General features: G+C 41.3%; 1 protein-coding gene across 1 annotated transcript in view; it reads right to left on the reverse strand.

Moving 5' to 3' along the window:
- Positions 1 to 14,799, reverse strand: part of LOC126248258 (protein FRG1 homolog) — a 53,375-nt gene that overhangs the window by 36,652 nt on the left and 1,924 nt on the right. The window contains exons 2-3 of the mRNA XM_049949108.1: positions 9,334 to 9,422; positions 3,321 to 3,446 (exon numbers count right to left, since the gene is read on the reverse strand). Coding sequence (XP_049805065.1) covers positions 3,321 to 3,446; positions 9,334 to 9,422 — 215 coding nt within the window. The remainder of the gene's footprint in view (positions 1 to 3,320; positions 3,447 to 9,333; positions 9,423 to 14,799) is intronic.

Here is a 14,799-nt window from a genome sequence, read left to right on the forward strand (position 1 = left end):
GCCAGGGGTAGGCTTTGGGGCCAAAATATCGCAGCAGGGGTAGTGGCAGCACTGGACGGTGAACCAGACTGCGCCTTTAAGGGAGCAGGGAGCTCTGCAATGTCAGCAACAACAGACTTGTCTGATGTTTTGGGAGTGGACTTTGCGGGAATCGCAACAGCACAAGCGCACTGGCAAATGCAGGTGCTAGTGCTGACACTAGCAACCTCCGTTTGGGCAAAAGTATTGTCCTTCGGAACTAGTTGTTTAAGAGCAGATGCAAAGGAGGTAGCAAATGCTAGGGGCTGCATGGCCTTGTAGATGCTTTTGGCCTCTCCATATGAAATACATATAGTCGTTTTGATTTCCTGTGTCTTCCTTTCTTCAAGGAAGACACGGCAGTCCCTACTCCAGACAGGGTGATCACCAGAGCAGTTGACACACTTTGGAGGAGATGCACAACCAACACCATCATGGGTGGCCTTACCACATTTTCCACATGTGGCAGCCCCCTTACAACGTGAGATGGTGTGCCCAAAGCGCTGGCAGGTAAGACAGTGCATCGGGTTAGGGGATCACTGTTTGTTCACTGCATCTCCCTCCACAAGATGTGAGATCGAGGAAACACGCCTTAATGTGCCCAGGAAGTTTTGTGCTGCTGAAAGTCAGTATAAATGAGTCTGACTTCATGAGGTGACCATCCACCTGTTTCATAATGTTCTGGACATCAACGATTCCTTCCTGGGACCACTCGGCTATCAGTTCTTCTGAGGGAATGTCAACCAGATCATGCAATTCACATCCCCTTTGCTATAGTTTAAGGTGCAGTGCAGTTCACATTCGATTGCATACTCCCTGAGGCACTGAGCTTTCTGGATGTTCTTGACCTGTTTTGGACATTTCTATTGACAGGGTCCCATTCCGCAAGGCTTGGCAGTTTTTGATGTTCCAGTGATTCCCTCTAACCCTTCGTGAATGTAAAAAGGTGAAACTTTCTCAAAGCTCCCCTCTTTCTGTTTAATTATAAGAACCACATTCTGGCCACCAGCATCATTCTGTTACTCATACCTGAAAGAGTCTGTGTAAACCCGAAGTCTGTTTTGGAGGATCCATCTCAGTCCCATGAGCAGCTAGGGAACTAGAAGTCCACCTAGACAGAGCCCCGCATGCTTGGGTAAGCCTTATGCAACCGAGGTGTGGCAGGTTCCCAATATGAAACTTCAGGTTCCCAATAGGTTGCCCGCTAACGACTTTTCCACCTCAACAGCCATGCATTCCATCAGCGCGCAGTACACGTTGAGACTGAGGGTTTTTTATGGAGGTTTATTCCGTCCTTGCAATCTGGGCAGTCAAGCCAAGATCCCCGCTCCCTGAGACACACAACGTTCCACCGCCACACCACACGGTGGTCGCTGAAGCATGCCCAGAGCTTACAGTGACAGAGGACTGGCAGCGCTTGCCAGTCCCCAGGTCAGGAACCTTGGGGTCGCCAAACCCATACCCAGCAAATCAATGCTGAGCCCCTGAGGGCTAAGTGTTCCTTCCATATACATTTATGAAATTATAATCTTCCTACACAGCAGACAAAAATTACTTGAGGAGGATCATTTTAACCAAACATATAACACAAGAAATAATTTTATGCTATCACCAGTTGAAATTATATGCACAGACTCCACAGTATATGGGGATGACAAAATATAACAAGTTAATGGGAAAAAAACATAGTTAATATCAATACAGAAATTTTAAAAACGAAGCTACAGCAGATTCTGTGGGAGAAATACTACTACTCAATAGAGGAATTCATAAAGGATGAAATTATAATTTGAGCAAGGGATAATTAAGTGTTCAATTTTATTGTACGTATATATAATAAAATTGTATTATTTTTATGATGCTGTTTGTTAACATCAGGTATTCTTTGTTTATGGTGAAATTTTACCACAATTTTGATATGTATCCTGTACCTGAGTGAAATGATTTAGATTATGTATGTTATGAGGCAAATAAACCACACTTCACAAAATCATTTTATCGAAATTGCAGGAACAACACAGGGTGCCGTGTAATCGGAAGTAGGTGTAGGTAGTATCAATTGCCAAGAAGGATCACACAACCAGTACACAAAATTATAAATCTATTTGACTGACATCAATTTCTTGCACACATGTTGTACTCACGTACAATTAAATTTCTGATAATTCAACTATTTATATATAAGAGTCAACATGGTTTCTGCAAGCATCAATCATGTGAAAGCTGCTTGCTCTCTTTGTTTATGATATGTAGAAGACAGTAGAGAGCACAGCTCAAGGTTGATGCAATTTTATTTTTTTTTTAATTCCAGAAAGATTTTCATACCATTCCACACTGTAGCCTAGAAAACAGAATACATCTCAAACAATATATGAGACTGGAGGGAAGACAAGGCATTCTCGATGGGGACGCATTGTCAGAAACAAAACTAGTATCCATCAAATCTTAAAGTAGTGTGACAGAGCTCCTGCTGCTCACAATACACACAAACGACATGGTGAATAATGTCTGTGGCCCTATCAAGCTGCTCCCAGATGATACCATTGTGTGCAGCGACGTGATAACTTAAGAGTCTTGCTACAAACTACTGACAGATTTGCAGATGATTAGAATTTGGAGCAAAGACTTGTGGCTGGATAAACAGAAATAAATGTAAATTGAGGTGCATAAATATATGAAAAGATTCAATATAAATTGACTACACCATCAGTGTTTGCTAACAACTTTTATCTAGGAATAACTGTTTGAGGTAATCACATGAATCCAGTGGTGGGGATGGCTTAAATTTATTGGCATAACCCTAAGCAAACATAACTCACAAACAAATGAGGTCACCAGTAAAATTCTCATCTGACCAACTCTTGAGTATTGTTTGTCAATCTGCAACCCTTACAAAGTTGAATAAGTGGAAAAGATAGAACAGATTCAAAGAAGAGATGCATGATTTATCGTGGACCATGGGGTTGTTTATACGGCATAAGTGTGTCGGAGAAGCTCAAGAAACTACACATGGAAACATTAGAAGAAAGCCACTGTACATGACAGATAACTTAGTAGCACAATTCTGAGAGGCCACATACCACAACGAGGCAATAAATATGCTACTCCCTCAAATACACATTTAATGTAATGACCACAAAGCTAAATTTAGAAATTCATGTAGAAGCATATCAACAGTCATTCTTCCCATGTAGCATTTGCAAATGGAATAAGAAAAAAGTATAGTATGACACTATGTATTTCCACTGTATACCATACAGTGGCTTGCAGAGTACAGATATAGATCTAGGAAACTACATTACCTTCAGGATGTGGTGCTCCTAGCATAAAGAGGCCATCATCTAATGCCTTTGCATAAGTCTGATTTCCAAATTCAAGAGCAACTGGTCCATGTACATCATAAATTGATCCAGCTTTCCACCAACCACCTGAAATTAAAATGGAAGATCAACACGACAGCTGTTTTAAATCTCAGTCAAGAAGCAGGACAAATTTTAAAATATGAACACTCACGAGGGAACTTTACCAAAAATATTTTACTGGTGTTCAAACCATATTCAAACAATAGAACACACATTACAATATACCCTGAAGTGCCAAAGAACCTGGTATAGCCATGTGTATTTAAATACAGAGATATGAATATAATAGAGGGAAACATTCTACGTGGGAAAAATATATCTAAAAACAAGGATGATGTAACTTACCAAACGAAAGCGTTGGCATGTTGATAGACACACAAACAAACACAAACACACACATGAAATTCAAGCTTTCGCAACCAACGGTTCCTTCATCAGGAAAGAGGGAAGGAGAGGGAAAGACGAAAGGATGTGGGTTTTAAGGAAGAGGGTAAGGAGTCATACTAATCCCGGGAGCGGAAAGACTTACCTTAGGGGGAAAAAGGACAGGTATACACTCGCACACACACGCATATCCGTCCGCACATATACAGACACAAGCAGACATTTGTAAAGGCCTCACACCAGCAGTTCCTCAGTTGGTGTCATGAAACTGAGGGCACCCCAATCCAGTCCTCCCACAAAGGAAAAATCCCTGCAGTACTAGGAATTGAACCCAAGTCCCCACCAAAACAGAGAAAACAGAGATCTTACCACATGGCTACAGAGATGTACATGGTGTTTACTTTAGCAAAATTAAACTTAGTGAATCATGTCACTTTTGTACACAAGTTTGTGGAAATCACTTTGAGTCAAGCCCGAGCAAATGTTCAAAAATTTCACAATTCAACTGATGCAATAATTCTTGTCTTTATCAGCAGTGTTTGGACAAGCTCTGCAACCCACTCCCAAAAAAAAGAATTCCAAGGCCTTCATAAACTACCTCCTGACAGAGTTTTATCATTTTGAACCAACATCATTGGAGAAAATCCACATGTAATTAGTAGGCACCTTTCTGTTCAGTATACTTTAGTCTTCTGTATCATAAATGAAGTAAGGAGTAATTGTTTCATGCTGAGTTTTACGGTTCTCACAAGAGATGTACCAAAGCTCAAACAAATAAAACTGAATAAAAATGACTTTAAAGTATGGAAATGTGTCCATTCTACCACCCATCAGTAATTTCTTATTAAAACTCTGCATTTATGCACAAATTATGTTTGAAGGATAAAAAATCTAATGAACAGCGAAGCACAAGCTGCTGAAAAAATAATACTGTGTAACAGACAATTGTGGCCGACAGATTTACAAGGGAGTAAGTGAGGCATTATTTGGCAAAAAGCTAAGCATTTGCTTGAGAGTCATATTTTCCAAAACGGAAGTTACTGTGTTGTCATACACTCTTACCTTACTCATCATCAAATTGCAAATGTGGAGTTTCAACAAACTGATTAAAACACAGTAAAATGGAAGAGGATGCACACTTGACGGGGGCAACATGTGGAGACATTACATAATCATTTACTCATTCAGGTCAGAAGGAGATATAATAAATGGTAATTACCATTAAAAACTAAAGAGAGAAAGAATTATTAAGATACACTATTGTTGCCTAAACTCTTGTAACATTAATTGTGCTTGGAGTCACAAGCAGAAGATCTTCCGTGCAATATGGAGGGCATAGTTGACAGACCAGTAAATGCTCCACAGTCACAGTTGGGGATATTTACAGAAAAGTGTCATTTGTGGAGGTTACTGCTGGATCTTCCAACTCCAGACCGAAGGCAGTCAACTGACCTCCACACGATCCAGTTCTGTTAGTGCCCAGGCAGAAGGGTTTCCAAAGGGGATAGCCAGGTCGAGTTGTTCTCAAGTCGTGAAATCCACAGCTGTTTCTTTGCTGTAGCTACTGTTGCTCGCAACGGTGAAGTGGGCTTGGTGAAACTACTTTTGGATCACGAGCTAGGTGCTGTTGGATATGCCCAAATAATGGATATTTTTTCCAGATAATGGATGGTTTTTTTCTGATAAGCCTGATTTCTTCTTCAGTATTAACTTCTCTTTGATCTTTCAAAGCAGTGGTTGAAACATGTCCAGCGTAATAAAAAAACAAGCAATTGCTACCTTGACAGTGCTTCAAGAACTATTTTTTTTAAATTTCCTTTTGTCTTGGAACACCCAAACAGTTGACTGCTGCTTAGTTTCTGATTCCTATAAATATATCCAAGTTCTTTCTCCTGTTAAAATGTTGTGTACAGATTTTTCATTTCCTCACTGAAGTTTCTGAATATTTTGAGCTTCACTCAAATTGCGTGTAATCCATTGAGAAAAGATTTTTTCATGGTTAAACATTTATGCAGAATGAAACGTGCTGCAGTCTTCGATAAACGGCATGGAAAAGCTCGTGGCAATGATCTAGATAATGCAATCACTGTGGCTTTTGTACTGGACTACTGCAGCGCAGAATCACCGGAAATGGTGTCAGCACCGAATTGAACTGAATGTCACATCATTTCTGGTGAACATGCACTGCAGTAGTATTATATCGAAAGCCACAGTGCTCACATTATCCAAATCTTTGCCATGAGCTGTTCCATTCCATTTATCAAAGACTGCAGTACATTTGATTCTTCATGAACATTTAACTGGGAAAAAGGCCTTTTCTCAATGGATTCCACTCAATTTCAGTGAAACTCAAAATGCTTAGAAAACTTTACAGGGGAAATAACATGACATAGTAATAGCAGAAACAACTTAAACTAAACTTCATCCGAATATGCCTTGAAGGCCTGATGGTATTGACTGCTGTGTCATCCTCGGCCCACAGGTGACACTAGATGCCCGGGACATGGAAGGGCATGTGGTCAGCACATCACTCTCCCGGCCATTGTCAGTTTTTGTGAACAGAGCTGCTATTTCTCAGTTAAGTATCTCCTTAATTGGTCTCACAAGGGTTGAGTGCACCTTGCTTGTCAACAGTGCTCAGCAGACTGAATGGTCACCCATCCAAGTGCTAGCGAAGCCCAGCAGCAACTTTGGTGATCTGATGGGAACCGGTATTACCAATGGGGCAAGGCCGCTGGCCTAGGAGAAACAACTTGGATATATTTATGTGAATCAGAAACTAAGCAGAAATCAACTGTTCAGGTGTTTCAAGACAAAATGAAACAAAAATGTTGGTTGTTCCTGAAACATTGTCATAGAATTTACTGCTTGTTTTGGCGGTTACAGTGGGCACATTGCAACCACTGCTTTAAAAGATCAAAGAGAAGTTAATACTCAATTGTATCCAATAATCTGTTTGTCACAAGTCATACATATGCTACTTCATTCTTCTTCGTAACAGTAGCAGCTGCCACACAGAAAGTCAAACAAACAACAGATTACTTGATGAGGAATAGCATTAATTCAATGTCTCATTGCCTATATTCACCTAATTTATTATCTTATGACTTCTCTTTATTCCCTTGTGTCAAACAAAATATGCATGACACAGAATTTCATTTCATCAATTCACGAAACAGTTTAATTCTTCCAAAAGCATCAGAGTGGAAAAAATGTTTCCAGAACTCCTCTGAACACATGTACAAATGCATAAACTTTAAAGACAATTTTTTTTGGGAGCAATAAAATGATTTATGCAAAAAATGTTGCTTTTTCAATGTTTTTGTGAAAACTTACAAGGCAGCCCTCATATTAAAATGTCTGTGCATAACTTTGGAACATAGTGTTGGATCCTACACTATATAAAGGAAAACTTTTGTGTTTCAAATGTATAAGACACATTTGTATCCTGAGTGCATTGTAAAATATTCAACCATTAATCTCTTTTGAGCTCAGTGAATTTGCCATGCAAACATCCCACAATTCACTGGAGAGATTTAACTAAAACACACAAGAGCAATGAAAAATGAAGAGGATTGGTGTTGAATGCTCCAATGACACTGAGGTCATTAGAGACAGAACACAAGCTTGGATTGTTTCAAGGACAAGGAAAGAAATCAGCCCTGCCCTTTGAAAGGAGCCATCCTAACATTTGCTTGGAAGTCACAGAAATCTAAATCTGGGTGATCAGATGCAGATTTGACCTGTCACCCTCCTGGATGTGAGTCCACTGTGCTAACCACTGTGCCACCTTGCTTGGTAAGAAAGAAACAAGTATGACGGCGGAATATATGAACCATTATCCTCTCAATTTTTAGTCCAGTATTTTGTCACTATGTTTCATCCTCAGTCATTAATCATCTCTTTAGTAATGGCCTTTTATGTATTGCACATTAAAATTCAGAAAAATGTCTGGCACTATAATTCCAGTTATAACACCGAATTGGACTTGGAATTACAGTAATGACTGATGTCCACTGTGCATAATCATATTTGGGAAAATTTTGACACTTTTAAAATAAATTTCCTCCAATTGATAGACCTGAGACACACAAAAATATTAATACACTCCTGGAAATGGAAAAAAGAACACATTGACACCGGTGTGTCAGACCCACCATACTTGCTCCGGACACTGCGAGAGGGCTGTACAAGCAATGATCACACGCACGGCACAGCGGACACACCAGGAACCGCGGTGTTGGCCGTCGAATGGCGCTAGCTGCGCAGCATTTGTGCACCGCCGCCGTCAGTGTCAGCCAGTTTGCCGTGGCATATGGAGCTCCATCGCAGTCTTTAACACTGGTAGCATGCCGCGACAGCGTGGACGTGAACCGTATGTGCAGTTGACGGACTTTGAGCGAGGGCGTATAGTGGGCATGCGGGAGGCCGGGTGGACGTACCGCCGAATTGCTCAACACGTGGGGCGTGAGGTCTCCACAGTACATCGATGTTGTCGCCAGTGGTCGGCGGAAGGTGCACGTGCCCGTCGACCTGGGACCAGACCGCAGCGACGCACGGATGCACGCCAAGACCGTAGGATCCTACGCAGTGCCGTAGGGGACCGCACCGCCACTTCCCAGCAAATTAGGGACACTGTTGCTCCTGGGGTATCGGCGAGGACCATTCGCAACCGTCTCCATGAAGCTGGGCTACGGTCCCGCACACCGTTAGGCCGTCTTCCGCTCACGCCCCAACATCGTGCAGCCCGCCTCCAGTGGTGTCGCGACAGGCGTGAATGGAGGGACGAATGGAGACGTGTCATCTTCAGCGATGAGAGTCGCTTCTGCCTTGGTGCCAATGATGGTCGTATGCGTGTTTGGCGCCGTGCAGGTGAGCGCCACAATCAGGACTGCATACGACCGAGGCACACAGGGCCAACACCCGGCATCATGGTGTGGGGAGCGATCTCCTACACTGGCCGTACACCACTGGTGATCGTCGAGGGGACACTGAATAGTGCACGGTACATCCAAACCGTCATCGAACCCATCGTTCTACCATTCCTAGACCGGCAAGGGAACTTGCTGTTCCAACAGGACAATGCACGTCCGCATGTATTCCGTGCCACCCAACGTGCTCTAGAAGGTGTAAGTCAACTACCCTGGCCAGCAAGATCTCCGGATCTGTCCCCCATTGAGCATGTTTGGGACTGGATGAAGCGTCGTCTCACGCGGTCTGCACATCCAGCACGAACGCTGGTCCAACTGAGGCGCCAGGTGGAAATGGCATGGCAAGCCGTTCCTCAGGACTACATCCAGCATCTCTACGATCGTCTCCATGGGAGAATAGCAGCCTGCATTGCTGCGAAAGGTGGATATACACTGTACTAGTGCCGACATTGTGCATGCTCTGTTGCCTGTGTCTATGTGCCTGTGGTTCTGTCAGTGTGATCATGTGATGTATCTGACCCCAGGAATGTGTCAATAAAGTTTCCCCTTCCTGGGACAATGAATTCACGGTGTTCTTATTTCAATTTCCAGGAGTGTATATACTCTTGTTGAACAACTATTAAAATTCATTTACATACCGTGCTTAACTGTGTCTTCATCATTTAGTTTCTTTGTTTCTTCATTCACTTCTGGAGTGGGCTCATGTGTCTTTTTCTTCTTGTGTGACCTTTAAGAAAATTGAATACTCATTATAAATTTCACACAAACAGTAAGCCTTCCAGTTAATAACTAAATTATAGCAATCTGTTCGTTTAACAGAAAAAACTCAAGGTTACTCCACGTTATAACATTAACGTCAGTTTGATCTTAATAGTTTCGATCTGAATGGATAAAAAGTGTGCAAAGTTTGAAACTCCCAATCCCTGAGCTGTGACTCAGTTACAAAGCAACAAACATGTCTGTCTCATGTGTTAGGCCTACATAACTTGTTAAATCTTAAGAAACATGTTTTCCCTACTGGCTGAGATATGACTAATGGTTCAGAATTGTGACACAGACAGTTATTCGGCTTTAAGATGCCATTGTAGTCACAGAAGACATCAAGCATGAAGGGATGCAAGTGGTCCAGAATAATAATGTTCACATAATCCACAGCTCTCACAGATTTCATGAAAGATAAGATAAATGCACCCCCCTAGCACTGACCTGATGTAACAAGAAATGTGATTCACCAGACCAGGAGACATGTTTCCACTGATAAACATTCCAGTCTCGATGATCTAGTGTCCACTGTATAACTGATGATAGTATTGGATCAACATGCTGTGGGACTTTATATTCAACAATGACCACAGAATGGTCTGTTCCACAACACTTTTGCCTGCACAAGCACTGTACTATTCTTGCCAAATCTGCCACAGATTGCTGCCTGTCCTGCTTTACATTGTTGGTAAGCCCCCAACCACCACTTCCTGTGATGAGGTGTGAAGTCCAACACCTTGCCACCTACTTGCGGTTTCACCATCCTTCAACCACTTTCTTTGGATGCTCATGACAGCAGTATGTGAACAGTTAACCAGCTTTGCCACATCTGAGATATTCACAGGCACCAGGCTATAAAAATCTGCCTTTATCAAAGTAACATCTGTTAGTGGACTTCCCCATTTCCAGGGTACATTGTCACTAGCATGAGTATCCATTCCCCTCTCGTTCGCTTATATACTTGCCTTGCCACGACATGCTCACAATGTCACCAGGAAGCACTCAGTCTCAAAGTGGGTAGCACCCATGATCACACAATGAAGGCTTTTACAACCAGTTGCCTTAGTTGCTGGTGAATCTTCCAGGTAGTACTGTCGTGGTCCATGGAACTTTATAGTTCTTGACATTTCGCCCTGAGCTGCGTTGGAGATCTTCAGTGATGCTCTTAGTTGAGTTCTATCTTTGCCAAGGATTATCTTTGCTGACCATGTGAAAACTTCTGATGTGCCCCCTTTCATGGTATTTATGTTGTTCTCCAACATCCGACTCATCATTCAGCAAGACTCAGTGGTACCAGGAGCACCTCTGAAGTTTTCCAATGCAGCTCCGGACAAAACATCAAGAAGAAGAAGAAGAAGAAGAAGAAGAAGAAGAAGAAGAAGAAGAAGAAGATTTCCTGGGGGTCGACAGAAGCGTCCAATCCCACAAGTCAGCTTTGACCCGTGACGTAAGGGTGTTGTCGTGTGTGAAGTCATGAGGGCGCGGAGTTTGGTTTGTGAGTGTGGCGTGTTTGTAGATGTCGTCGTGTTGTGGTTTGTTGTGCTCTCTGGTGGTATGTTCAGGGTTTTCATTTTTGTGGTGTAATGGGCTCAGTCTGCTTTTGCTCATTATCCAGAATTGTTCGAGTGTCAGCTGTGTTTGTATTGGAATTCGTTTCAGTGAGTTAACGATTTTGTGTGAAGGTTAATTTAGTGTTGTTCGCTGTACATCATCTGGTAATTTTAGTAAAATAAATCGGTTGTTGTTTTTGTTCAGGAATGGATATGACGGATAAAATTAACAGTGCGCAGGTCAAGGGAAGTGTTTGATCCCAATGTGTGGCTGTGTATGTTGACATTGGTATCGGGAGATGTTTTTGAGCTATATAGGCCAAGGGAAGTGTTTGATCCTAATTTATGGGATCGGGAGCTGCTGTTGAGGTATGTAGGACAAGGGAAGTGTCAGATTCCAGATGATATTGTGTTTACTGGTATTTGGGGAGTTTTGTGATGTCGGTTTTTTTTTTTCGTCTTTTTGTGTGGTTTTTTTATGGGGGTGGGTGTCTAAATTTGTTTGTATTTAGTTTGCCCCCACCCAAAAACACCCCATTTCCCGCACTTGTCCCGTTAGTGTCATGAGGCTTTCTGTGGAAAGTGTGTGTGTGTGTGTGTTTGTTTTTCGATGTATTTTCGTCCTCATAATGTGTACATACCAACTTTATATGCGCCAAATTGGAATCGTGGTTTATGGTCGTTTCCGCCATATTTGTGACGTAATGGGTCAAAGCAGACAGGCGGGATCGGACGCTTCCGTATTTCCTTTCCTGGGCCATGATCATACAACCCAGAAAATTCACTAGAAATTAGTTGGTCATGATCTTTTGGCTCATCATTGTGTATCATAATGAATACATGAAATTTAAGAAATATGTCATATTAACAATGTGTTAAGCAATTTCTTCATTACATTCTTGTTGAATGTGAGTATTGACATCTAAAAGAAATGTGTGCCATCAGTATAGAAGATATCAATGCGGAGAAGAAGGTGACTGGTCAAAGGAAGAGTGAGAAATAGGATAAGATAAACAGATGATATGGAAGGAAGAAGACAGAAATCGAAAGGGATGAGAAATGTATGGATAGTTTACAATGGGACACGTTCCCTGTTCACGAGAAAGAGAACAATCAGGGCATGCTGACATGAAAGCTATGCTGACGATAAACATATTAAGCTTTCATCTCCTCTTGAATGCAGAATGGTTTTGGATAAAATGAAAATTACACAGTAGTTTCTTCCACAATTGTACAGCTGAAATGGAGGAGGGGATGGGGAATGATTTAATGTTTCGCAAAGGTACCGCCAAGTTGCTGGACATATACTGCAGTTACGGAACAATACGTATCTGATGTGCAAGGATAGATACTGAGGACACCGGTGACCAAGATACCAATGAAGCAAGTAGAATGTATGAAAATCACATCAGCCATCCATTCACATCCATTACTGAACATAGGAAGGACTGACACGAACAAACAGCCAAATGTTACACCCGTATCTGACACAGGCAATCATAACTAGCTAGTTGCTGGTACCATATTGGATATGTCCAGCAACTTGGAGTTTTCACTATTTGTGCTGTGCTGAACTAGGTTACAGTAATAAAGATAAGGCAGGGATAAAGTCTGGTTTCATTTCTGCTTAATTTGAGATAATATTTTTTTTTATAAATCCTTGGATTATGTGTATGCAAGAGAGAGGTTTCCTTCATGTCAACAGTTAGTTCTTCACAATTTACATGCTCATCCAAGATTATGCCAATATATTATTGGTTCTTTGGTATGCCATTAAGAAGCATTGCAACAACTGTTCACAAAAATGTCTGCTGACCAATTTTGGGCATGATTTGAAGATTACCCATCACTTTTCAGGGTTTAGTATATGACCCAGGTTACAAGCCCATCACCATACTGACAAAAGCCACCATTTGTACCTGATACAGCAGCAGCAGTGGTCTTGCGGTTGGTGATTAGATACAACTACGTGTTGTCAGCTCATACAACTGATGGTCACAAGAAAGAAGCAGATTTCAATGATGTACAATGAGAAAAGCAATGGACCAAGGACTGAATTCTGGGGGATTCCAGAGAGCACATTTCTATGATGACTTCAAAATAAACAGCCTTCATTAAATTGATTAGTGTTAAAATTTTCACTTCATGTCTGTCCAGGGCATGTGTGATGTTGTCAGCCACTTTGAGTAATGTTGCTGCTTTGCTATCGTGCTTTTGAATAATATGCTGATTGTCTAATTTAATTGAGAGGTAACAAAACTCAAATACTACAATGTAAATTGAAGTCGAGTATGAACTTACAAGTTGTGTGGGTACTGTCTCTGTGGATTGTGCTCACTTACATATTGTTAGAAGGTTTTCAAATAAGCAATCCAAAACATTTTGTAATGGTACTGATTCTGCTAGGCATGATGCACCTTGGAAAGGATTTGGAGGGAGGGAGGGGGGTACAATGTCATAAATTCCTTTGGTTACCTGCAACAAGCAAAGCAGCCTCCCAAAACTGATCACAGATTTTGGTCTGACGTGACAATGGGAATTATTCTGTGGTGTGGAATAAATTTATTTCATATTACCTCCAGTTCTTATTCAATACTGTGCATCACGCCACTGATGGATTGTTCAGATAAAGGCAACCAAACTACAATGTCCACTGTCATTCAATCCTATGGGTATGAGAGCTGGTTCTTGAAACATTTTTTCATGAGAGAGTTGATGTCATCTACAAGTGTCTGCCAGTTCATGTTTTTCAGCATCTCCATAGAACTCTCCCGTGGGTTACACAAATCTATGATCATTCATGCTGTCCTTCTCTCAAGACATTCAGTATCTTATGATAGTCTTATCTGGTATGGGTCTCATACACTTGAGCAATATTCTAGGATGTGCCACATGATATTTTGCATAAATCCTTTGTAAACTGACTGCATTTTCCAAGTATTCTACCAATGAACTGCAGTCTGACACCTGTTTTACTACGACTTTTTCTTCATACCCCACAAACTGTTACACCAACATATTTGTATAAGCTGATTATTTCAACTGCAATTCATTGATATTGCAGTCATAGGATAATATAACGTGGAAAAAAGTTATTTCATGTTTCCTTCAGTTCTTATACAATGCTGTACATCATGCTACTGAGGGTTGGGTAGACTGAGTGTTGGGAAGAAGGTAACCAAACTACAGTGTCGACTGTCATTCAATCCTTTTGGGTATGAAAGCTGGTTTTTGAAACATTTCCTGAGTTGTCTTCAGTGAGAAGGGTTTTACGCACACAATTTTATGTTTCTGAACACAACTTTGAAATCTTATTAAGATCTGACTATGAAAGAGTGCTTAATTACAGATGAATGTATTATCTATAGAGAGTCTGAGGTTACAATTAATACTGTTTGCCAGGTCTAGTAAGGGTTCCAACACACTTCCCTGGGGCACCCCTGAAATCATTTCTACAATTATTGTTGACAATCCATCCAAAATAACATGCTACATCCCCCTTACCAAAAAATCCTGAACCTAGTCACAAATTTCACTTTATATCCCATATGATCTAACTTTCATAAATAAGCGTTGATGGAGTCAAGTCAAATGCTTTTTTGAACTCAAGAAATACTGCATCTAGTCGACTGCTTTGATACATGGCTTTCAGGGTCTCATGTTTTCGGAATCCAAATTGGGTAGCATGATGAGGTCATTTAGGTTGAAATACCTCATTACATTTAAGATCAGAATACATTTTTAAGATTCTTTACTTTCCAACTGGTGGGCGCAATATAGCAAATGAACAGA

Source organism: Schistocerca nitens, chromosome 3 (genome assembly GCF_023898315.1).
Source record: "Schistocerca nitens isolate TAMUIC-IGC-003100 chromosome 3, iqSchNite1.1, whole genome shotgun sequence".
NCBI lineage: Eukaryota > Metazoa > Arthropoda > Insecta > Orthoptera > Acrididae > Schistocerca > Schistocerca nitens.